Genomic DNA, 23,641 nt, shown 5'->3' with positions numbered 1-23,641 from the left:
ACACTTCAGTTTAACATGCTCATGTGACAAAAAATACATTAACAGGGAAGAAAAAATTCATCAGTCCTGGCCCAAAGACTAAACTCTTATCCTTAACCCTCAAAACAGCTTCAATGAATGAAACTGAGAACTCTGAAGATCTAAATGCAAATGTGCATTTAAGCCTTTTCCACAGAAACGTCAGCTGTATCTTTTGTTATCAAAATACTTTATTTGTAGTGCTTTTGTGAGTCACAGCAGTAGTCACAGATCCCATTGTTCTGTAATTGTTCAAATACCATTTTATTAACCTCTAGAAGAATTCAAGTAATTTTTAGTGTTGGCTGCCAGTATGACTTACATTTCGTGGTCTGATGGAAACTCTTTCATGATCCATATTCATTCCCGGTATGATCACACTCATTTTACGAGGTCCTTTAAACCCCAGGACATTTGTTTCCTAAAAATGTTTAGAAAAGATTTCGTCATGTTTATTTTTAAAGTTAATTTCTTCAACAGAAAGACACAGTGGCAGCCCAGGGAAGTTATTTGTTAGTCAACTCAAAAAACATCTTGAAACTCCCACCTCCACTGGCACTGCCAAACCTTCTAGCTTTGTCTTAGAAGCTCCGACAACAGGAAAAATGAAAATAGAGAGGTTTCCAAAAACACTCCTAGCACTGGCTGCCAGCAACCTTAATATAATTTTTTTTTTTTAATCCCTTTGTTAAAAAAGGATATGAATTAACCAGATTGCTTGGCTACTGCTAGATCCCAAAATAAAGTAGCTGCAATTTAAAAATCATAAAATGCAGACACACATTTTGATGCGAGACAAAATTAAATATATGGGACCAGCTCCATTTATTCCAGAGCCAGCAGAAAAGCAAACAAAATGCTAGTCAGAGCATCTGTTAGCAATGCTGTGGTTTTCAAAGTCTTCAGGTATGTTATGCTTAGAGATGACCACGGTAAAAAAACAAACACATTAGCACGAGGGCAAATTTTCTAGCTATGAAGACAGGGAAAGTAAAGACATCACATGGGCAGCAAAAATAAATCCATGCAAAATACAAGTTCTTCCATTAAACATGGTTTGACACTTTTCTGACCAGCTTTTCACAAAAGCACTCCAGCACTGCACTGTCCCCTCAAAACACAGCCATTAAAACCTAAACCAGCCTAAAGCCTTATTTTCGCCTGACACTTTTTTTCTCCCACAGAAGCAACCAGGGCCAAATATTTCAGTAAATTATCACCTGCTTTGGAACCAGAAAAGGTGAAGAGCAGTATTTTCCAGTAAAACCTGATTTTAGCATTAACTCCAGTAAGTGAAACAGTGACATCTCAAGGTCCATCTCCTCATGTTTTGTGATAGCTTTTTTCAGTCGCATGCATTTTTTTCCCATTTACCATTTCGAAATGAAGAGCTTTGGATATGCACTAAGGAATCTCAGGAAGAACATCTCCCATTGTTCCCAGCAACATACCACAAGATGCCAAGAACCCCTGGCTCCAGCTGGTGCAGCTTTACCACTGGGACATTTAAAAGTGATATATTCAGTTGTCTCTGCATTTATATTTTTAATTAAAGTGTCCTGCTTTTATGGAACACTAAAGTTATTAAAACATCTCTACTTTTGCAAGCAAAAATCCACGCATCTCAACTCACTGGAAACATCTGAAAATACCCACCTAAAATACCTACAGCTTTGCCACCATCAGACCTTTGAAATAACTTTGCCTGTTCCAGCAAACCATCTGGAGATATTCCACAACTCATTAAAGATTTGCATGCATGCAAGAGAAATTCTACTGGAGTATTTTACTGCATGCTCCTGAAGCAATCCAGGCATATTCACATATCTTCCTCACTCTCCATATTAATGGGAAGATTCTGTCTCTTTTCTGAATCATTTATGTCCTGTCATTTGGCAGAGTAAAACATGTTATCAGTTCAGTTGGTTCTGCATCATGCTAAGATGAAAACTGATTTGACTGCCAGCAGATTTTATAAGTAGGAGAGACTCAGCACAGCAGAGGACAAGTTCTAAGAAAAGATTCATGCTTATGCTTATTTTCCACTAAGTACTGACAATTTTGGGCTTCTCTGCTATGCCTTACAAGTTATTCTTCCCTCAAGCTGCAGTTACGCTGTACATAATTAATTTAGATGCTGACTGGTTAAAGACATCGTTGAAGGTAAAATTAAATAATAGTGCTGAATCACTTCCCTCCCAACAAGCAGAGGTAAAAACAGGGCTATATTCTTTGGGTTTACTCAGAAAGGCTGAAATTGGTACTTCTGGCACATGATAAGAGAATGGTTACTAGCTGTACATTACCACCATCACCAATTATCACACACTGTGCTGGCAAATGCTACCCTTTTGCTAAACTCACAGTACCAGACTGAAATTACAGAAACATGGAATATGGGAGGAAAATTATTCAAATTACCTCACCTGCTGCCTCATTCCCTGCTTCTCTTTTATTTCCCTCCTCCACTGTTTTGTGTGTGGAAATTCAAGACTACAAAGGGCATTATTAGGGGAACATAAACCAAATTCTGATTTCACACCATTTTAACACCACTGTCAGTCTTGGTTTACACAGGAACACAAATGTTCTTCACTGGCAGAGCCCTATGGACTCAACCAGGACACCAATGATTTATATCAGCTCAGGACTTAGCCCAGTATTGCTCAGAAGCTGCACTCTCTGCCTTAGCCCGTCCAGTCAGCCTCACAGTAAACTGGGCTGCAAGAACACAGAGCCTCTCCCCAGGGCTGCCTTTAAAATCTTACACTCTTTCAAACAATTATGTAAGCATGTTGCTTTAGTGCCAATAGCTGCCATGATGAAAGCAGCAAGGTAAATATCCCAGCAGCTGCCAGGAGATTCACGATTTTATTACCCCAGTTTTCTTGCAGCCACTTCCCTTCCTGGGCTTGTTTCACACAGCTGTGCCTTGTCCTTAACATTTTCTGTAGAAACTACCATTCCAAGGAAGGCCCAAATCACAGAACCCACAACACTGGAGGAGCACAATGCAAGTGACTGAGGCCTGACTAGGAACACAGAGCCTCTTACTGTACTGAAACCTGAGTCACACCTCAGAGTATCCGCTGAGCTCCCTGCCTGCAATCTCATGCAAACTGAACTGTGAGATATGTGGATATAAAGGAATCCAGTACAGAAAACCCTGGCACCAGTGGCACAGTTACACCCCACTGCTCCTGGATAAATTTTGCCAACAATTCTGCAATCAGCCATTAGGTGCTGCTGCAGGTTTATTAATATGCTGGGCTGCCAACACAAGGGGAGTAAAAGCGGTCAACAGAACCTGAAAAAATTCTGTCCTTGTCTAACTCTGTTCCCACTGCTTGAAACACATCTTAAGGTGAGCTCCACAAAAAGAGTCCTCACCACATTTATCCCACAGTCAGCATCACCAGTTTCTGCCTGTTTAAATTAGACCTGCTGAGATGATTAAGCAGGTCATTCTCAGTAAGTTGGGTACAGCTTGATCTGCACACGGGTACTTGCTCAGATGAGCTGAGGGACAGGGAGAGGCATAGTGGAGCTTTCAAAGTATTGTTTTTATAGCTTTTACTGCAGGAGAAATCTCAAGGCAGGAATTAAAAGACTGCCTTAGGACAAGGGTGTTTGGGCTCTGCTCTTTCTGGCACTCTGCTCTGGTTCTGCTGAAGCCAGGAACAATAACCTCACTTCAGCAAACCTGGCTAGTTTGAAATGAAATACAATTCCAATTTCATTTTGTCCTCTGGCCACAGCACACCTGCAAGCTTGCTGCCTTTCTCCACTAGTACCAAAATATCAATGGAACAAGTAATTTTCTTAAACAAATGTACCAGTTTCAAACTGCTGATTACAAACAGACATGTAAAAGCAGCTTATCTCAGCCCCATTCTCCAAACAGTGGTCATGGTTTGGTTCTTTCCAACACTCATACTTCTAATTACCTCTACTGACCAAAAGAGCTTTTTATTTGGTATTGTTCACCATTCAAGTATCATTTGTTGTTGACTTAAGCAATGCCTGAATTTCTCAATATATAACTTCTTAAAAATTGGCTTTTGTTTTCTTTTTGCATTTCCAGTTTGCACCAGATTAGTTGCCTGGCTCCAGGGAATGCCATCCTATATAAACCAGTAAAACTACCTTTATTAACATGTACATTCTACTAGGTGCCTACTGAGACTTCAGTCAAATTGACATCAAATCCTGGAATCTCTTTTTAAATCCTGCTAGCTGGACTTTTGGAAATTCTCAGCATTTCAAATCTAGCAGAAAGGGAGGGATATGTATCTGGTCATCTGTCTGTCTCCAACCACAAACCATGTGCCTGAGTAACAGCACACGTGAACACACACACACTATTTACACTTTATCCACACTAGAACTGCATCCTAAGCAGCAGGAAGAGAACATGCTGGCAGCTAACACAGCTCTCCTTCAGAACTCCCAGCACTTTGCATGGAAAGGATGGCTCCTGCTTTCTTGTTCATGAAAACCTTCCAGATGCATTGCTCCCCACAGCCCAAAGCTGACCTTTCTGGGAATGCACTCTGTGCATACACAGGGTATGTGGTGGAACCCAACCTGACAGATTTCCAGGCATCCTTGATTAGAGCTGGGCAGGAACACTTCAGAAAAGTCATTCTTGGATATTTTTATCAGAAGTTGTTGATTTGTGAAACCAGACGACCGTCTGTAGCAGTGTACATACCAGTTCTAACTGGAAGGGTTTCTTGGGCTCAAATATTTCTGGACAGAAAGAACACTCTCACCAAAAATGTTACTCATCCAGCAATCACGAAACAACAGCAACTGTGTTTCAAGTCTTGATTGTCTGCATTGCTCCTGACAAATGCTACCTACCGTCCTGTCAGAGCCCAGTTGCTCTCATTCAAACGAATTTGGGATTTTGCTTGGGGTTTGCTTGGCTTTTTTGCTGGTAAAAAGGAGTTTTAGAGTTTTTATCCCAGTCTCTCAGCTCCTGCAGACCTAGCTGTCCAGCTACCTATTGTTTGGATCAGAGAGGCCTCCTCCAAAATGCCATAACAAACAATTGTATTTTAGTGCAGCAATGCCATGTGCACAACTCTTCCCAGTTCAGGAGGTTTCCTCAGGTGGTGCCTGCAAGCTGTGATCCCACCCCTTCCAGAGAGTTCTGTAAGAGCTCCAACACCTTCTTCTCACCAAAGGTGAGAACTGGGCAACCCTGTTCAGTGCACAGTGTTTTTCACCTCTCCTTTCCACTGAGTCTCCTGGTTTCTCTAGTGGAGATCAGCTGCTTGGTTACATCAAAGTCTGAATGCTGATTTACATAATCAGAAGTGAGAAGGCAATTCAGTGTGCTGCTTCAGACACTGAGCTGCCCTTCCTGCACGCTGTGCCTGTGAGCAGTACTTACGTAACAAATAGCAGCTAGCTCCTGACGCAGGGTACTCGCCTCCAGGCTGGATGTTGTTTTCATTGGATTTACTCCATTGTCATAAACTGTAAACTTCGTTCCCATAAGATTTGATCTACCAAAAAAATGGAAAATCCAATCACCATTTGTCAGTAATGCTGCCCCAGACAGCTATCCTTTACTGTACTGTGGTCCCAGAGGAAAGGCAAATATTGAGTACAGAGAGTTGTTATTTCTAATCCCAGCTACATGGCAATTCCTGGATGCAAGGCCAAACTGACAAAAATGTAAAGGTACAGTACAGAAGTGTATATTAAAGGTCCCTTATCATTATGCTGGAGACTTCTGATAACACCTTGCAAACTAGGAAATTCAAGAAAGCTGTAAGGAAACACTCGGGTGGGGTTATTTTGTTTGTCTGCTTGGTTTTTAAAATGCACTTACGCTCTACAAAACCATCTGCTCTCTTCCCTGACTACTAAACTCTGTTAGAATATAGAGAGTGACTTTTATAAAGCCATAACCGAGCTCAATCTTTCCTATTGCAATGGAAAGGAGTGCAAAATACAACACAGGCACAGGTGATCTGAACATACACCCAAAGGCTCCACGGAGGGATCAACAGCTGTAGGGTGCCTGTACGGCTGTACAGACCGGCTGTACGATGTGGGGACAAGCAGAAAAGGAGCACATGGTTCTGAAGTCATTCCACTACCTGTAAATAACTAACTTGGATCTTAAGAAAGAGGCAAAACCAAAGGGATTTGCAGACTGCGTAACAGTGCGTTCCAAAGTATTTATATCAATAGAGGCTAGACACAATGTACACATGCACTTCTGAAAATCCCATTAAGATAAGTAGTGCTGGTACACCCTTGAGAATCTGGCCTTTGAGCACTTAAGAATTTCAGTTCTGCTGACTTTTAATAAAATGTGATCCTGTAAGTACTCCAGACATTTTGAAAACAGGCCTTGGATACTGGTGATCTTTAAGACCACGATCACATGATGTAGTCAGGCCTCTAATTAAGAAGACATAGTGGCTTACAGGCTTCTTAATATTGAATAAACTTTACATTACATAAAGAAAATTCTTAGACTTATCAGTGTTTACCTCAGTTTTCCAATAAAACTCTCTCCACCCCGAGACAGGTCAGTTGGGTCTATAGAGATGAGGTAATTAGAGGTTTTACTCTTCTTTCGTTTCCTTCCAGCCAACAGAAACACCTAAGCAATGCAAAAAACCATATTCTAGAATGCTAAAGGGGTTAGCACACACCACTTCCTGCTTTGATAGAAGGCAACCATAAGCAATTTTTCTGTCTTCAAGCATCACTGGCAAAGTAACAGAAGATCTCCTGGGATTTAGCAAAACCAGGAAAAAAAAAAAACTGGTAAGGGAAAATGATTTCTCAACCACTCATTCCATTATTTATGGTTTAAATAATTAAATCTGATCTATTTTGTTAAATGTTTCATTCTAACTCGCTCTGGCTCTTCCAGCTGAATTGAAAGTAGATGCTTTTCAGGCCACAGAATGCAGAGAGCCCCAACTGCTGACAGTCACATAAAGGTGCCATGCATGGATTATTTAAGGCCAAAGATTGAACAGATGAAGAAAGGCACTGGAAGAAAGTGATACTGTTGTTTGGCTTTGGGAAGACTGTATCGTAAATCTAGTGAAAGCAAAAATATATTTAAAATACAACATTACATTTTCTTTGTAAGACTCCTTCAGATCTTTATTATTTTTTTTTTTTTAATATTCAGATGCAACTGGTATGCCATTCAAGTTATTTTATGACCTTTTTACCATGCTCCCTTTCCAAGTGGAGGTAATAAGTAGGGTACATCCCTCGGTCCATTCCCTTCTTGTCTCTTGTGATCCTGCACTTGACAGTGACCCCCTGTGGAGCAGGTCTGACAGCAAACTCCTCCAGGTCATCCACATCTATGAGAGGCTCATTTGTGGAAGGACTGGGGGCTGAGGCCACTTCCTAAAACAATAAGCAAAATTCAGGGGTTTTAACTTCAATTTACGAGGTTATAAGCAAAAAGTAACGGCATTTGATAGAAGCTGCACTTTAAAAAGAAATCAAACCAAAGGACGTATTTCCTTGCTGATGCTCCGTGTACAGACCCACGTGGCAGAGCAGAACAGGGGGGCTGCACAGACAGAAGGCTGTACAGTGGTTACAGAGCAAACCCTGGCTCACACCTTCCCATCTCACCACACTCTTGTCAGAAAGCCATACTCAAGGACAGGGATGGCCTTTGATGAAAGGAAGAAATGGGATAGGAAGCAAGAGTTTAAGCTCCAGAGAGATCAAACAAAGATGAGAAGTCAGTGCAGTATACAAAAGTGGGGCACCATCAACTGGTTTAGCAAGACCTTGTGATTTAGAATATTTGAACCAGCCAAAGTCTTATTTTATGTTCAGATAGTAGCAGAGAGAACAGGGTGGGAAAATACCCAGAAAAAGTCAGTGGAAACAAAGATCATTCTGAGCACCTGCAAGAGGTAGAAAGGTAAATATCTACTGTTTACCTTTCTCTTGATTCAAGTTCAGACAGTATTTGCCATTCTTTTCCCCAAGTCATTATGTTCATTGCCTGCTCTTGCGAAGCCTGAGAGCTAGCACAGTAAATCACCTTGGAGATACTCCAGTGCATATTAAAAACAGAACAAGAAAGCCAGGCCCGTCCTGAGTGCACCCTGAAATCATGCAGTACATAGCAGGTTGCACACCCCTTCTTCAGAACTCTGCCCCTACCTTATTGGATTTCTTGCTCGTGGCAGAACCAGGCCGGGTGTTACTGTTTAACTGTGAAGAACTGGAGCTGTCTTCATCCTCCTCATCTTCTTCCTCATCAAAGTTTATGCTACTCGAAATGCCTGAGGAGAAAGCAGCACACTCATATGGATAGGAAGATAGATTAAAGCTGTCCATAGTTGGTGTAGAACATCACTGATCAGACTGCTGCACCCTTAGGCTCACAGGTGAGTGAGGGGGTGTGCGAGAGTGGCTCATTGTGTGAGGCAGTGCATGAATACATGGGTGACACAGCATCTGTCCTGAGAAGCCAAAACATTCAAGTAAAAGAGAAAGGAAACATCATGGTTTCCACTTCACAGAGAGGATGAAGTTACCCGCTGATACAGGAGCAAATAACTAAATTCAGATCATCTTCACCCAATCAAGTACCTCAAACACAACACAAAATCATAAACCTGAAATTGGAGCTGAGAGGACAACGTAGCAGAGCCACTTGGAAACCATCACACTTAAAATATGAGCCCTTTTACAGCACACTTTTAGCTGTTCCTATGTGATCTGCTGAAGAGCACATCTTAGACCAAGAAGAAACATTCACATCAAGGAAATGTTCTCATGCATCTTTATTTCATGTAAAGAATAGTATCAGCCCAGGCCAATGGAACTGCCTTACAGCACTTGAAAATTTGACTTTACAGGAATTCAAAACCTCAGCCATTTCAAAGGGAAACACAACTTTGAACATCAAATAGGTCTTAGCAGCAAAAAGCATCAATGGTGGGACATTTGCCAGGCCTAGTTTTTCAAAGAGCATCATGCAGATGAAGCCACCCCATATCTAAGTTCAAGCTCTCTAAGTTCCACATATTATAGGCTATATTTTATCCTTTAAAAAAACCCAAAAAACATCACTTGGTCCAGAATTCCCATTATGGTCCAATGTAGAAGGATAAATGAAATGCAGCTTTCCAGAGCCAAGCAGCATGGGCATAATTAACTTCTTCTCTCTGTACTTACCAGGAACATGATCCAGGGCGACAAGACTGGATTGGGAGGTGGAAGAGGACCAGGATGTATTTGCATGGGGATCTGGGAAAGGAAAAAATCCAAGGGTTTGATTCCGCAAACCCTTAATTGAGTGAACAAGAGTAACCTGGCAAGAGGACTCCACACAGGGCTAAAGGCTTATGGGATGGGGCCACAACGCTGCTGCTTGCATTCACAATTTCTGCACTGCACAATCAAATTCACCCTCTACCTGCTTATACCTGCTGTGATCTTCCCTCTCAGTACCTTAAATAAAGGGAAAAAGCCCTGGATCACAGAGCTGAAGTTTCGGGAAACATCATTCACACTGAGCAGTTGTGCCACAAACACTTCTGTGCGTGATGTGCCCTGCATGGTAGAGTTTGGGCCTACTTCTAGATTCAAACAAAATAAAACCCCTCCAACTTGATTGACATAAGTGAAACACACAGATTCTGCACAATATTGAGTCAGTAACACTAAAAGAAGTATTCAAATTCATATTCAGATGGCCTAAATTCTACCTCAATCCCTGTGCCTACTGTGTCCTCATCATCAAAAGATGAAATCAGGCTCTCTAAACTGTTTTTCTGGGAGCTCCAGGGATATTCGTAAAGATTTTATTGTAGTTTAGTCTGTTGGAATATCAGCTTGGTCTGTAACAAGCAGACCCCCAAACCAAACTGATGCACAGAAATATAAACAGCAGATACAGACTCAGTAATGGTTTTCTTCAGTTCAAATTTTGGAACAGATAAAAAAACGACAGCAAAAAAAAGGCATTAAAATACTTTTTTCTGTCATTGCTGCTTCAAATAACTTCAGTGCATATCCCTTTAGAATACCCAGATGCACACTGGATAGTGAAACACCACCAGAGTAGTAAGAGTGAGGGTATAAAAGTAAACCAGGAGCATAAGCAATGCTTGCATTCCGTTCAGCTGCCCTGTGAAAGGTCTCATTATCCACTTCTTCAGCTCCCCCAGTGCTGACATACACCACAGAGCACGACAGCAAAACCTTTCAATAGGATCTGATTATGCAAGGGAGGCCTGAGTTCACAGGTCAACAGATATTTTCAAAGCCTGTAGAATTCATTCATTAATAATCCCACACTCATTAATCACAAGCATTATTTCTTAATAAGGACAACCATGTTCTAGGCTCTATGCATGGGTAATAGACACAGTCCATCTCCTCAGCTGGCAGCTGCACAATAAGGCCATAATTCACATCCACAGAGGGAACTGGTTTATTTCCACACCTGTGCTCACGCTTTCCCCACCAGTACTTTAGTGGTGAAAGTTCTGTGCCAGCCTTAGAAAAGTGTGCGTTCATGGCCTGCGGGGAAAAATGCTTCAGGGAGCTCCTGTTTTGGTTTTGAATCCAAAATGAAATCAATCCCTTCCCTAAATCTCAAAACTTCAGGTGGCAAAGAAGAACTAAGACCCAATTGCTCATTCCATGTCCTCTACAGAGACATATTGGAAACTGGTAAGTGTGAGGACTACATGTTAGTTATTCAGTGTTAAAACTTATGGAAGTCTGACTCTGTCCTAGTGACTCATTTTGCAGGGAGAAACTCTAAAGATTAACACTTTGGAAATCAAAAGGACGAATATTTCCTTCAGGAGGCAAATTATTCTAGGATGGCAATTTCCAACAGATGGAGAAATCAAATAAAGCATTTGGCATTTTCTTGCAAGTGGCATATTCTTTTCACACTCAGTAGCCTATAACCTCTTGTCTTGTAACAGATCTTGACTCACTGGGGAAGCAGAGACGCGTGCTAAGAGAAGTTTCTCTCCACCATGTTAGTGCCAAAGATCAGAACAGGCACGAACCAGTTATCCAACTGTATTCAGCTCCTCCCATGAGACCAGTTAGCATTTCATAGAATCATAGAATATGCTGGGTTGGAAGGGACCCTTCAGGATCATGAAGTCCAACTCCTGGCCGGGCACAGGACACCCCAAGAGTCACACCATGTGTCCCAGAGTACTGTCCAAATGCTTCTTGAATTCTGCCAGGCTTGGTGCTGTGACCACTGCCCTGGGGAGCCTCTTCCAGTGCCACTCACCCTCTGGTGAGGAACCTTTTTCTAATATCCAACCTAAACCTCTCCTGACTCAGCTTCAGGCCATTCCTGGGTCCTGTCATTGGTCACCACAGAGGAGAGATCAGTGCCTGCCCCTTCTCTTGCCCTCATGAGGATTTTGAAGACCACAATGAGGTCTCCCCTCAGTCTCCTCTTCTCCAGGCTGAACAGACCAAGTGCCCTCAGCCACTCCCCATACAGCTTCCCTCAAGGCCCTTCACCATCCTCATGGCCTCCTTTGAACAATTTCTAATAGTTTAATGTCTTTTCTATATTGTGGCACCCAAAGCTGCCCCCAGCACTCGAGGTGAGGCCGCCCCAGTGCAGAGCAGAGCAGGACAATCCCCTCCCTTGCCTGGCTGGTGATGCTGTGCCTGATGCCCCCAGGACATGGCTGTCCCTCCTGGCTGCCAGGGCACTGCTGGCTCATATTCAGCTTGCCATGGACCAGGGCCCCCCGGTCCCTTTCTGCAGTGCCTTCTCTCTGTGTTCCTGTCCTTTTGCTCCCATTCCATGCAAGGAAAGGCCTGATGAGAGACAGCAACTTTAAACACTTTTCAGGTGACATGCCAGTGAGGACATGCCAGAAGCAGTGAAGTGGCAGTGGGAATCCACATGAAGAGCTTTATCTCTGCATAAAGTGTCACATGAATAGTGGGGTATTCAAAATTTTCTAACAAGCCTCCTCTGCTGGTATCAAGCAGAAAACCATACACACGTAGTAAAAATAATTTACAGAGATGCTGCTGGCATTGTCTCAATACCTGTCTTTGTGTCTCACCCAGCATAGCTCGGCTGTTAACAAAAATGAATAAACCTCAGTATTCCCATTTAAATAAAAGTGTCCCCCTCACTCAACTTGAAACAGACTAGTGGTTCACTCTTAGCAGCATCTGTTCTGATCAGGAGTATACTTAGACCTGGTAAAAAAGGTCATATCATATATTTGAGAATATACAGAAACAAAGAAAACAAAAAAGTTTTCACTCACTGCTTCTATTAAAAGTAAATACAAATTTGGGGAGAATAAAAATATATGACAACCTGGCAAAAACCCATCAAAACTAGAAGTGTCCCCCAGAGTAAAAATCTGAGTGCTGTGACCTAATTTGAGAAGTCTGTGGGTACTTTTTAAGTCAATCAGCTTCAGTTTAGTAGTGTGCCTAACGATTAAATATTCTGAGCCATGGTCTAAGGCAACACAATCACCACACAGATCAGAACTTGTTAGTCATGCCCAACAGCTCTGCAACTCAAATGCCCAGGAAATAGCACACTTGGAGCAAATCTGCCCATTTCAGTTGGAGCTGCTCACATCTGCAGAGTAACATCCCAGAAAAAATGAATCTTAGTGAGAACTGCTCAGCAGACAAGAGGCGGCATTTAGGTATGAATAGTCCATTCTACATGAGTCAAGTTTGCACTTACATTTTGCTCTTTATACACAAAGAGTTTATTCTTAAAGCATCAGAGCACTCTTGGCTTGAGCCATCTTTGCTTCAAAAGCTGTACACTGAAGAAGAACAACTCCAAAGCAAATGTCTTCAGAAAACGCTTTGTGAGGGTTTGGGGATATTTTTTTTTCCTTCCTACGGTTAGTGTCTAAGGGGAGATAATGACAGTGCAGGAAGGAAGGGACAGATGCATGAATGTGTACATACACAATCTACCTCCCAAAGCATGCATGCCTCTGGAGAGAAAACCAAACTCCAGAACGCTTGAGGACTCTGCGTGGGAAATGCTGCAGAATGCGCAGTGGTGTACTTTTCACCTCTGCAACCATGAACACAAACCACGAAAACATGAACACTGTGTAACTGACTGCACCACTAAAATGAATATTCTAGTTTGAACGTTGCTAGTTCATGCTGGTTTTCAGCCATCAAGTAAGTGATTTCCAGAGTTGTATGTTAGAAAAATGTGAACAGATGGATGTGAGCATTGGCATCTGCCTGGTACTGTAATAATGGCACTGCACTGCAGATGGGGAAGCCACATGCCCGAGAGCCTGCCGAGCTCTTGTTCCTTAGGACAAGAGAGAACTTCATTGCTTTATATTTTTTTTAAGTTTGGGGTTTTGGGGTTTTTTAGGTAACATAATAGAGCCCAACAGACTCTGAGGAGAAGACACACAGAACTAACAAACTCTGCTTAGGCTAGGGCTGAGAGTGAGAATAGGAAAAGGAGTCAATGTACATCAGGCAAGCAGTGTTCTTCACATGAAGGAAGCTTTAGCTACTTACCTTTTTTCTGCATTGCTGTTCTAAGGTCTTGCTTGCTTTGCTGTTGTTGGCCACTAGCCACTTTCTCTCCATCATCGTCATCATGGCTAGACTGTCCAACAGTGAGAATCTGCACTTGACTTCCTATCTTCTGAACATCATCTTGAAAAGCAGCTGGGCCATCAATCCCTGCCAGACAGCAGCAAAAGCCTTAGTTGTCTTTGTGTCAAGAAGTTACTGAAAAGATGATTGCTCACTCGTAAAAAAAGCAGCTTTTCTAGGAATCAGAGATTGGATGTTCACATTCAACAATATTCCTAGACATAAAAAAGACTAAGCTAGTCTCCAAGGCAAACATTTTACTTCCCAAATTCCCACATACTGCACTAGAGAATCTCCAGGACAGGATCAGGATTTCACTGTTGCACTCCCCAGCCCAAAGCACACCCACCCCCTGCACCAGAAACACAGAAAGCTAAGCAGAAAAGAGATATGCTAGAGAGAAATGACAAAGAGAACAGATGAAATTTTCGTAAGGGCACACAGGTGATCCAGAAACAGATGAGCCTGAGTCCCAGGTTATGCCATATCCCCATATAAACACCACTGCTATAATGAAATACTTTAAAGCTTCAAAAACTTGGAAAATTCACAAGTAGATCAGGCAGTTTATCCAACAGCATGTTAATGAGCCTAAATACACCTTCTGAGTTAGGAAACTGCCATACAGTTAATACATCAGAGCAAAACTATAAGGAAGATATTGCATATTCCCCGGAACCTCCAGCCTCTTGAGATGCTTAAATCCCAGCCAGGCACAGTCCTGAGCAACCTGCTGTGAGCAGGGATGTGGGACTAGGCTGTGCCCAGAGGCACCTCCCAGCCTCAGCCATGCTGTGATCCTGTGGCTCCTGACCACAGCCAGAAAGAAACTATTTACCTCCTTATGGCTGTAAATCACCTCCAAAGAGAGAAAAAGAAAATAAAGTTCACTTCTTACCACAAGAGAACTTCATTTTGTTTGTTCAGGACAGCAAGGTAAAACATCAGATTGCAAATGTACTTCAGCTCTTAGTTAAGACACAGAGCTGGAATACATTACTAAATCAGCTATACAAAAATGCACTTTTGCATCAACAAAAATGGCAACGTTTTCATGTATAGATATAATAAATAGCATGAGCTGTACCCTGCTGCTGTTGTGAAATTTTTGTTAATAAGCAAGCAACATTGTAGAGAGTTAGCAAGCACTACAAAGAGCTAATTCAGTAAAGGAATTTGGTGATTTTCACACCAAACAGAGCTGAATAAACCCTGTGAGAAGGAGCTTCAGGGATTGGGATATTTTTTGGACTGTGACCTGTAGCAGAAGTCTCCAAGAATACCATTTCATCCTGCTTCACCAGCAGCTGTCAACTTGCATTAAAAGGCAGCTGGATTATATATTTAGCATGCTTAACTGTACTCTGCAATATCTGCTGTCACTGCCACTGCAATACAAAGCATAAATGGAGAAGAGAGTGGTCCACACCCCCAGGAACTGTGCAACCACCCAACGAAATGCAGTCTGATGCTGCAGAGGTGTTAAACTCACAGAGTTCAAGAGCACAAGGAGTTATCGATTCATCTGCATTACACAGACCCTGGAAATCTCTGCACCAAGGCTGCAAACTCTGATTTACTTGCAGCAAAGCTAACAACAACAACAACGACGACTAATAGCAAATAAATAATCTGTCCTTCCAACCTTGAAGGACTAGATAAAGTGTATGGAAATGGCTCTGTGACCTTGCTAGGATGACAATTGCAGAAGCAGCTCTGCATGATACAGAACAAACAGTACCATTTCCTATGCTGCAGGTACAATAGGGCAGTGAAGAGAACAGCCTTTTTCTTAAAATTTATCCTAGGAGAAGCACCTCTGCAAAGGTGCTCTAGAACATACACGTAGCTGCTCATAAAAATACCTCTGGTATTTTTAACAGCTTTTACAATTTTAACCATTATCATTAAAGTGCCTGCCTAAAGTTAGGTTCTTACCTTAATACTCTGAATTTCAAAAGTGTTAAGCATCCATGAGTTTAACAAATGCCTCACAAATATGATATCTAGCCCCTTATTAAGCATTAGATGATACAAACCTAATTTTGAGAACGCTTTTGGGAAGCAACAAAACACTTTAATTATTCCTCTTCAAAGCAGACATTGATCTGCAGCAAATGAAATGCCTTCGACAGCACTGGAGATTGCACTGAGGCTGCTTTTTTCAGATGCCTGCAGAACATCTGCACTCACATCCCATGCTGTCAGGAACATTGTGTGTTATTAGGAGGCAGGACAAAGGCTACACTGGCAGGTCACAGTTTTAGAGAAGAAAAATCAATTTCAGTATTCTGAAGAGTGCATCACTGGTAGAGTGTGTTATTAAGCGTTATGAATGGTTCCACTGGTAAGCATATTTAAGGGAATGAAATATGTAGCAAGACAGAGAGGATTAAAAAAAAAAAGAAGAAAAAAAAGAAAAAAAGAAAAAAAAAAGAACCTCTGCTGCATTAGAACACTGTAGGTGGTTCATGGCAAATGCAGCACTATTTAACACTTGTGTGTGTGCATAATCTTTGTAGCTATACATGCATGTGTAAAATGGGATTCAATGCAGCCATACATACACATTTTCCTGTATCACGAGGTATAAGTGCATCTTTTAAGCCATAGTTCAAAAGTCAGCTTTACCACCACCTACCAAATGTCTGAAAACAATTGAAAACACTTCCAAGCTTGTATAATCATGATATTCAAGGTGGATCTCTCCCTTTCTTTGCCTCACTGACTCCTTTTCCTCCACTTCCTAGAAGGATGGTTCTCTGTGTAACAAAACAAGCCACTCATCTATTCTGTGCTTAAGGACAGGGTCAAAAGAAGCAAAACATTTGAGTGGGTTGTGCCAAAAAAGAAAGTTTTTATTGCTATGGTCAGCGTTTTTTACAGCGCTTCCCAAAATCAGGTAGGGAAGAGTCTGATAGAGATGGCCTTGAATACCTGCTAAGAAGAAAGGGGAATTTTTGAGAGGCAAATGCAAAGGGGGGCAGAGAGGAAAGAAGAAAATTGGAACAACCCTCAGAACACCAATCCCGTCAGTAAAGGCCTCTGGTGCACTTTGACACGGTCATGTCTCAGATGAAAACCAGAGGTACCAGAAATGAAAACAAAGCAATACTGGGGGAAAAAAAAGCATCAATAAATGAGCATTGCTGGCATTTACATCCTATAAACTACGATTCATCAATCTCTGTATTCTCTTAGCACCTAAAATCTTCTAGACAATATTTATAAATAGGTAGCACCAATCTCTTAAAAGCTGGTAATCTAAACCACTGAATGGCAAACGAGATTACGTATCAGGAAAGGAACATAACACAGAAAACAAGTAATTCTGTCCCTGCTTTACAGATGAGGAGCTGCAGGATAGAGAAGTTCTTATTCTCTCTTTATAGAGCATTTAAGGCACAAGTTTGATGCATGAAGCTGGGCATACTGCTCACAGACTAAGAATATGATTAGGCCCTTTGCAGATCAGGCCTGGAGACCTGACCAAGGTCGGGCAGGAGGCCACTGGAAGAGAACAGGCATTTTCTGAGCTCAGTTACTGGTCTGACAAAAGAGTCATATCCACGTGGATAACACCCAAGGCTGTGGGTGAAACTGCTATTCAAGACCACTGCAGAGCAGCTCTCCCTCCAGCTGAGGGATGGCAGCACAACCCTTCAAAGAACGGCCCGCTCTGAGGTCAGGGACAGGGAATCTCGGGGAGATCTGACATCAGAACAAACAGTTTCCATCCTGTAGAGAACCTGGCTTAAAGCAAACCCTGCTGTCAATATGTTCTACCCATTTCCCAGTATATTCCCGTTCTCATGGGGGCTGTACATCCACTGATAGGGGTTCAAGCAACTGCAAAATCACACAGGGATTTTTTTAGAGGGAAAGGGAGCAAATAGAAATTTTTTTCGAAAGGACATCTAGAGGTGATTTAGTCCAAACCTCCATCAAAAGAAGGACTGTTGCTGGCACCAGATCAGGACACTAAAAGCAAGTACTTTGAGCACTAAGCTCTATATTTACTTTGATGAAATCTAGAAAACAGTAGCAGGAACTGTACATTCATAAATCTTTATCCTTAGGTCAAAATTACTTCCTCACAATCAAGTTCATGTGTTGCCAAAGCACCGCCTGAAAGGTTTGTCAGATCTAGAAATAACAGGACTTTTCTTGGTGGAAACTCACTTATTGTTCATCCTACCCTTTCTTTTTAGTGCCTAGGGAAGCTGAGATAAATCCGCTTTACGTGAACTTCCCTCCCCCCATCAGAAAGGAAATGCTACAGTGAGAAATGATGCTTCTTACCCAACAACTGCTGCTGCTTTCTGAGCCAGCCAGTGTTAATGTAGCTGCTTGTTACATACGAAAACGGGACAGGATGCATAAATCAAAACAGTCAGACAGGCGTGAAAGAGAGAGAAGAAACACGGAAGAAGCCAACCAAATCAAAACATGGAATAGCCACCCTGTCAGGAAAAGCTCTGTGTGTCAGAGCAGCTTGTCTGCTTCCTGACTCCCAGAAAGTCAGCAGGAAATACCCAATGTACCACTTACGTTTAAGGTACAGCATAAGAGAAAAAATTCTGCGAAAGTATTGTTTACTTTGATATTTTAAACACATCCAGGTTCCTGATTTCGCTGACAAAAAAGAAATCTTCATTTATGTTGTCCATGGCAGTTCAGAGTAGGGTTTTCCTAGAATGTACTTACATAGTCTAAGTGCAAGAGTTTTGGGAAGAAAAACCAAACCCAACCAACGACCAAGAACTTTTCCCAGAATGATTCCTGAATTTTCATATCAGATTTCACTTTGTATTAACTCCTGGCTTCATATGCTTTTCTGGGGTTTTAAAGGTTCCATTTTATCTTCCTGATTTGCCCCATTCACTGCACACAGCCAAAAAAAGGCACTTTATCCTGTATATTTATTAACTTCTTTGTAAACCTATCTTAGGGGAAAAACCCCACCAAACAAAAAACCACACACACTATGTACCTGATAAATTTTCATGAATCTCCTTTTTAAAAGAATCACCAAGGTATTTTATAGCTAAAGATGCTCTGGTTTCGTAATACTATGTAGGTTGCATACTTTTCATAGGTTCCTGCTGCAAGTATTTTCACTAATTTGCATGATTTTTCTGTTGAACCACCTAGTGATGCTGTACACTGGGTTCACTGCTATCCTTAATCACCCCAATCTGCCACAAATCAAACCAGAATTTGATCCACTATCTGCATAGGAAAAGCATTTTACATATGCATTTGTTACACTTTGAGGGTTTTTTTCTTTTTTTTCCAATACTGAATATTATGTCAGGCAATAAACTGTGAGACCAAAGCTTTCAGAAATACCAGTTTAATGAGCTAAACTACTACAAAATGTCATCAATTTACTGCTGTTCCAGGCTCTGTCCCACAAAAATTATGGTTCTTTTTAAAAATAGGCACAGCACACACTGCATACTGCCATTAAGAAATACCAGTAATAATCACAGATTCAGAAAAAATTGCTGAATACCATGTTACCCATCACAGAATTACAAAGTGCACTGACATGAGCAGTTAGCTACATTCCTTCTCCTATGCCAGTGTAACCTCATTAAACCTGATATTTCTCTCGCGTTTGTCTTTAGCACATTGTTCTGATCACAGCTTCATCACTCTTCAAGCCACTTAAAAAGGCATTACACATCTAAAACCAGAGTGCAGTCATTACACTGCAGCTTCAACAGCTACTCATGTATAATTCAACAATTTTTTTCTCTGAATTAGCTTCTTATTCATAGGATCTGGTCTAAATGTTCGTTTCGCTTAAAAGACAAAGAGCTTGGCTCTGCTTAGGAAGGTAAGGTTTACTATAGCTAAATACTAACAGAAACCTTTAAAATGCTATTTTAGCATGTTAAGTGCACTCACCCCTCAGCATTCATCCTGCTCATTCACAGGACATACAAAGGTTACACTCAGAGTGGAGACAAACCTGAAGCAATTGCAAAGCTAAAAGCAGAACCTAAAATTTCCCAAGATTTGCTCTAATTAACAATGATCTCCCCTCAACAAAATCTCTTGTGCCAAAATACGGCATAAAACCCTTTCCCCTTCAGCAATTTTCATAGTTAGATCTGAAGTTATTAGCAAATCCATTCAATATCATTATAAAATATCTTTTCTTAAAATTCACATTTATTTTAAAAAGTAACTGAAAATTAATACAAGTTCCACTACAGGGTTCTGTTACCACTTGCATTTTCTTCATTCCTAAGTACAAAATTAGCTGTGTCTGTAGTGGATTTATCAGTAAAATCCCTCTGGAATTTTAAAGATGTATTTGGTTTTACTTTTACATCCAATAAAAAAATATTTTGCAGCTTTGATAAGGATGGAAGACTGGAAATCCAGTCAAAATCCTCCCAAGTTTACAACACTGTCAAAGGTAAACCAGATATTATTCCAAGGGTGAAATTATACATGAATGCACAGTTAAACACCAGTTTACATAAACAGTAGGTGAGCTCGATGAGGTGCTATGTGTATGCTCTGAACATACTTTAACTGACTTTTATTTGCTACTAATCATCAACATGAACTTCTGGAGAAGAGATACTCAGCATTTTCTTTAGTATAATTGATGAATAACCCCTCCACTCTCTGAAAACTTGGAACTGATGGGCAAATGCTGAAGGCCAGGGAAGAGCTCCCATAGTGCAGCAGGATGAGCAATAGGAATTGCAGCAGAGGCTGAGGTTTCTGGAGCTGACAATATTAGTTCCCAACACATGGGACAGTGTCAGCACACCAAAGGTCTCAGTCTACACAAAGTGACTTTACTTTTACTGACATAACTTGCTTTTATTAACATAGGCCAATGTTTGGCTGCCTGGGGGATTTTTCAGAAGATGAGTAAAATTAGAACGGGCATATGAGAAAAATTCTAGGTGCTACCTGCTGTGGGATAATAAAAAACTGTGCAGCTCAATATCTTCAGTTCTGAACACAGTACAGACACAGGCATGCCAAAAGAGGCATTATATGAGATAAAACAGAGCCTCAGGGCTATGCTGCAACCATGATTTAAGTATTAGCTCACATAATGCTCCCTTACAGGTTTTCTTTTAAACCAGCAAAAGAATTTTTACTCTTCAGCAAGATGTACTTCAAAATAAAACTGACATTTGTATTTCTATGCTGGAATGTCATTACTTTTTACATTAAATGGGGAAACATTTGCTTTCTGTTCATTTATTTTGCCAACTATTTTTACATTCAGTTAATTTTACCTTTGACACACACCATCTTTTCTCAAATATATGAATAGCATTTAGCTCAGGGCCAGGCTCTAAAGCCTGTATAACCTAGAGCTTCCCTTGCAGCCAGAAAAATAACAGAGAGAGAGATGCTGTAGCTTCAGATCTCAAGAATTAAGCTGCAATACGCAAAGGATTTTGCTAAGGCAGGCTCAAGTCCTGCAAAATCCCTATAGATAAGCCCCAATACTTTGACCTCAATAATTAACCTTATTAGTCATTGCTATCTTTAAAGAGACTTGTCAAGGATATACACTACTTTCTCAGTGAAGCAACAGTGGAGAAACTGTTGGACATGCACAAGACAGGAATACAGTACAGTCCAGGCAGGACAGTGTTACAGGACAGTGGCCTAACTCAAGAACTGTAAATTATTGGAAAGTTATTTCATTTCATTAGTCATTCAGCACCAAATTAAAAGTAACTGTATGTGGTACAGCAGCATCTCTTTTTCTGTGAGTGTACATATATATATATATATATATAATTTAAATACCAGTAAAGTTTCTTGTTACTTCTTCCACCTAGTGTATGTAGCTCAAATTGTAAATCTATTAGTGGCCTAGAAATGTCATTTCTACCTACCTTTTTGTCATTACCAATAGTTCATTTTTTTTGTCTACCTAATCCTACACAAAGCCATTGCAGAAAATTTTTCATACAAACACCTCCCATTTGCCAGGTGGGATAGAGTAACACTGAAGTAACAACTTGAAAAGTTCCTTTGAGAATGTTATCTCAGTTTTGTTGAATTGATTTTCAAAATGTCTCTTAACCTCTAATTTTTATTGTTTAAAACCTCAGTCAGAGTCTGGACAGAAGCAGCTGCAACCTAAGGCTGCTTCTCCAAACTAGATTACTTTCAGATAATCGAAAAAAGCACACTCTTCTAAGATGGTTCTCTTAGGCAGGCAAACACCATCATCTTCCCTTCAGAACTTTCTTTCTCCTCTTCAGCTTGAACAATCAATCTCCTTTGGAAAAGCCTCCATTGACAAATTGCAGCCATTCTTGACTCCGAGGCTGTACATGCCCAGACAAGACCAAGTCACATACATTTTCCAACCTCAGAAAAATTTCAGGAAATTACTTTTAGACAGTTTTCAGATTTTCAAATAAATTATGTAAAAAACAAGAGAGAGAGAATTGACAGCAAAATAATGAATTTAATATCTGACATGCAGCTGCATGCAGCTAACCTTTGTGTTTCCCTTTTTTCTCCTTTCTGGTGCTGCTACTCTGACAGCTTGCAGCTGCTGCCTTGGTTTTTTTAGTTGGTTTCGGAGCTTGGGCGTCCACTACCACCTTTACATCTTCCTGTTCAGCCTCCTGCACTGCTTCAGAGATTCAGGGTACCCCACCAAAAAAGAAAATAAACAGAGAGAGAAAAGAGAAACAGAGAGAGAGACGAGAGAATGAATTGAGAACTTTGTGAAGGCATAAAAGAGAAAGCAAACATAGCAGAGTTTGGTATTTCAGACAATTCATGCAGTGAGGAGAGTCAAGTAAACCAGAATTTGCAAAGCTACAGCAAAAATCTGAAAGTGTTAGGTTAGCTGAGATATATTTCCTTACTTTCTTCCTCCTCACAATAATACATCAACTCCTATCTTTCAATCCAAAAGTGACATCAGAGTATTACTGTGTTACTGAGCTACTGTAGGAAGTATTTTTCCTCATAGTAAAGCTCAGCCAGAATGATCATCAACAGTGGCAGCATGAAGGCAGAAAAATTTTATTTTGACTTTGCAGCATCCATGCTTAAAGCTACATCCTAACTCTCTAAACAAGGAATCATCTGAAGGTTACTTTCAAAACACATCTTGCACAATTGTGTAACACAGCATAATGAGTAGATTTGCCATGCAATTTAGGTAAAACTATACCCAAGCTGAATTTAAAAACCCTTCCTACTTTGTAGCACACACAAATTAATTAATGCCTTGGAAGGACTCTCTACAAAATATGCATGGCATAATCTGTGAGTGTCAGCATAATTCACACTCCTTGTTTTCAAAGTAAAAAGAGGCTTTATCATTTTCCTAAAAGCATGACACGCTTTGAGGTCAATATTTGAGTCTGTGAAAGCAACACACACCATAACTCTTTCCTCTGGCTAGACCAAATCTTGAAGTTAGACAAATATCACAATTGCCTTAGTGAAATGCATAAATAAACTGTCAAATTTCATACCCTGAACTGTAGGTGGGCACTAAAGAGATTTTGGAGTTGGCTGCTGGTCACTGGTAAGTGCTAAGCCCCACTGGCTTCATGTGGTGATGATGGTTTCTCTCCCTGGCACATGAGCCTTCCACCCTTTTTTTTTTCCCAAAACGAAAGTACTTTCTTTAAAAGGATAAAAAGTCCACTAAGGATCATTACTGGAAAGAACTGGTTGCCATAAAATTACTTAAAAAATATCCAGAAAAACTTCTTAAACGCCCAAAGGACTAAATGATTCTCAATGACGTGCGGACTGACACTATTCTCTATTATGAAGGGGAAAATTCTCCCTAAGCTTTTGGTCTGTGAAGCAACTTTCCTCTTCAGCAAATCCTTCAAGCGCATGAATAGAAATAGAAACGCCAAGGAGATTCTCAGAGGAGAAAGATGAAACAGATTTAGTCATGTCTGTGTAGACTGCAGCTCCCAAACCTGCTGCTACCCTCCCCAGCACAGCAATCTGTTAGGAG

The 23,641-nt window shown here is 40.9% G+C and overlaps 1 protein-coding gene across 1 annotated transcript in view; it reads right to left on the bottom strand.

Moving 5' to 3' along the window:
- LOC121673132 (tubby protein homolog) overlaps window positions 1-22,292 on the bottom strand; it is a gene marked incomplete at its 5' end in the record, with an annotated part of 34,730 nt that extends 12,438 nt beyond the window's left edge. The window contains 8 exons of the mRNA XM_042046202.1: window positions 341-439; window positions 5,420-5,534; window positions 6,534-6,646; window positions 7,225-7,416; window positions 8,194-8,315; window positions 9,214-9,285; window positions 13,564-13,731; window positions 22,148-22,292. Of these exons, the coding sequence (XP_041902136.1) occupies window positions 341-439; window positions 5,420-5,534; window positions 6,534-6,646; window positions 7,225-7,416; window positions 8,194-8,315; window positions 9,214-9,285; window positions 13,564-13,731; window positions 22,148-22,292 (1,026 nt within the window). The remainder of the gene's footprint in view (window positions 1-340; window positions 440-5,419; window positions 5,535-6,533; window positions 6,647-7,224; window positions 7,417-8,193; window positions 8,316-9,213; window positions 9,286-13,563; window positions 13,732-22,147) is intronic.
- Window positions 22,293-23,641: the final 1,349 nt, after the last annotated feature.

Source organism: Corvus kubaryi, unplaced genomic scaffold, assembly GCF_017639235.1.
Source record: "Corvus kubaryi isolate FWS band 111438036 unplaced genomic scaffold, C.kubaryi_AGA036_p1.0 65230, whole genome shotgun sequence".
Classification (NCBI taxonomy): Eukaryota; Metazoa; Chordata; class Aves; order Passeriformes; family Corvidae; genus Corvus; species Corvus kubaryi.
The sequence above is the reverse complement of the archived record's forward strand: the minus strand, read 5'-3'. Positions and strand labels throughout refer to the sequence as shown.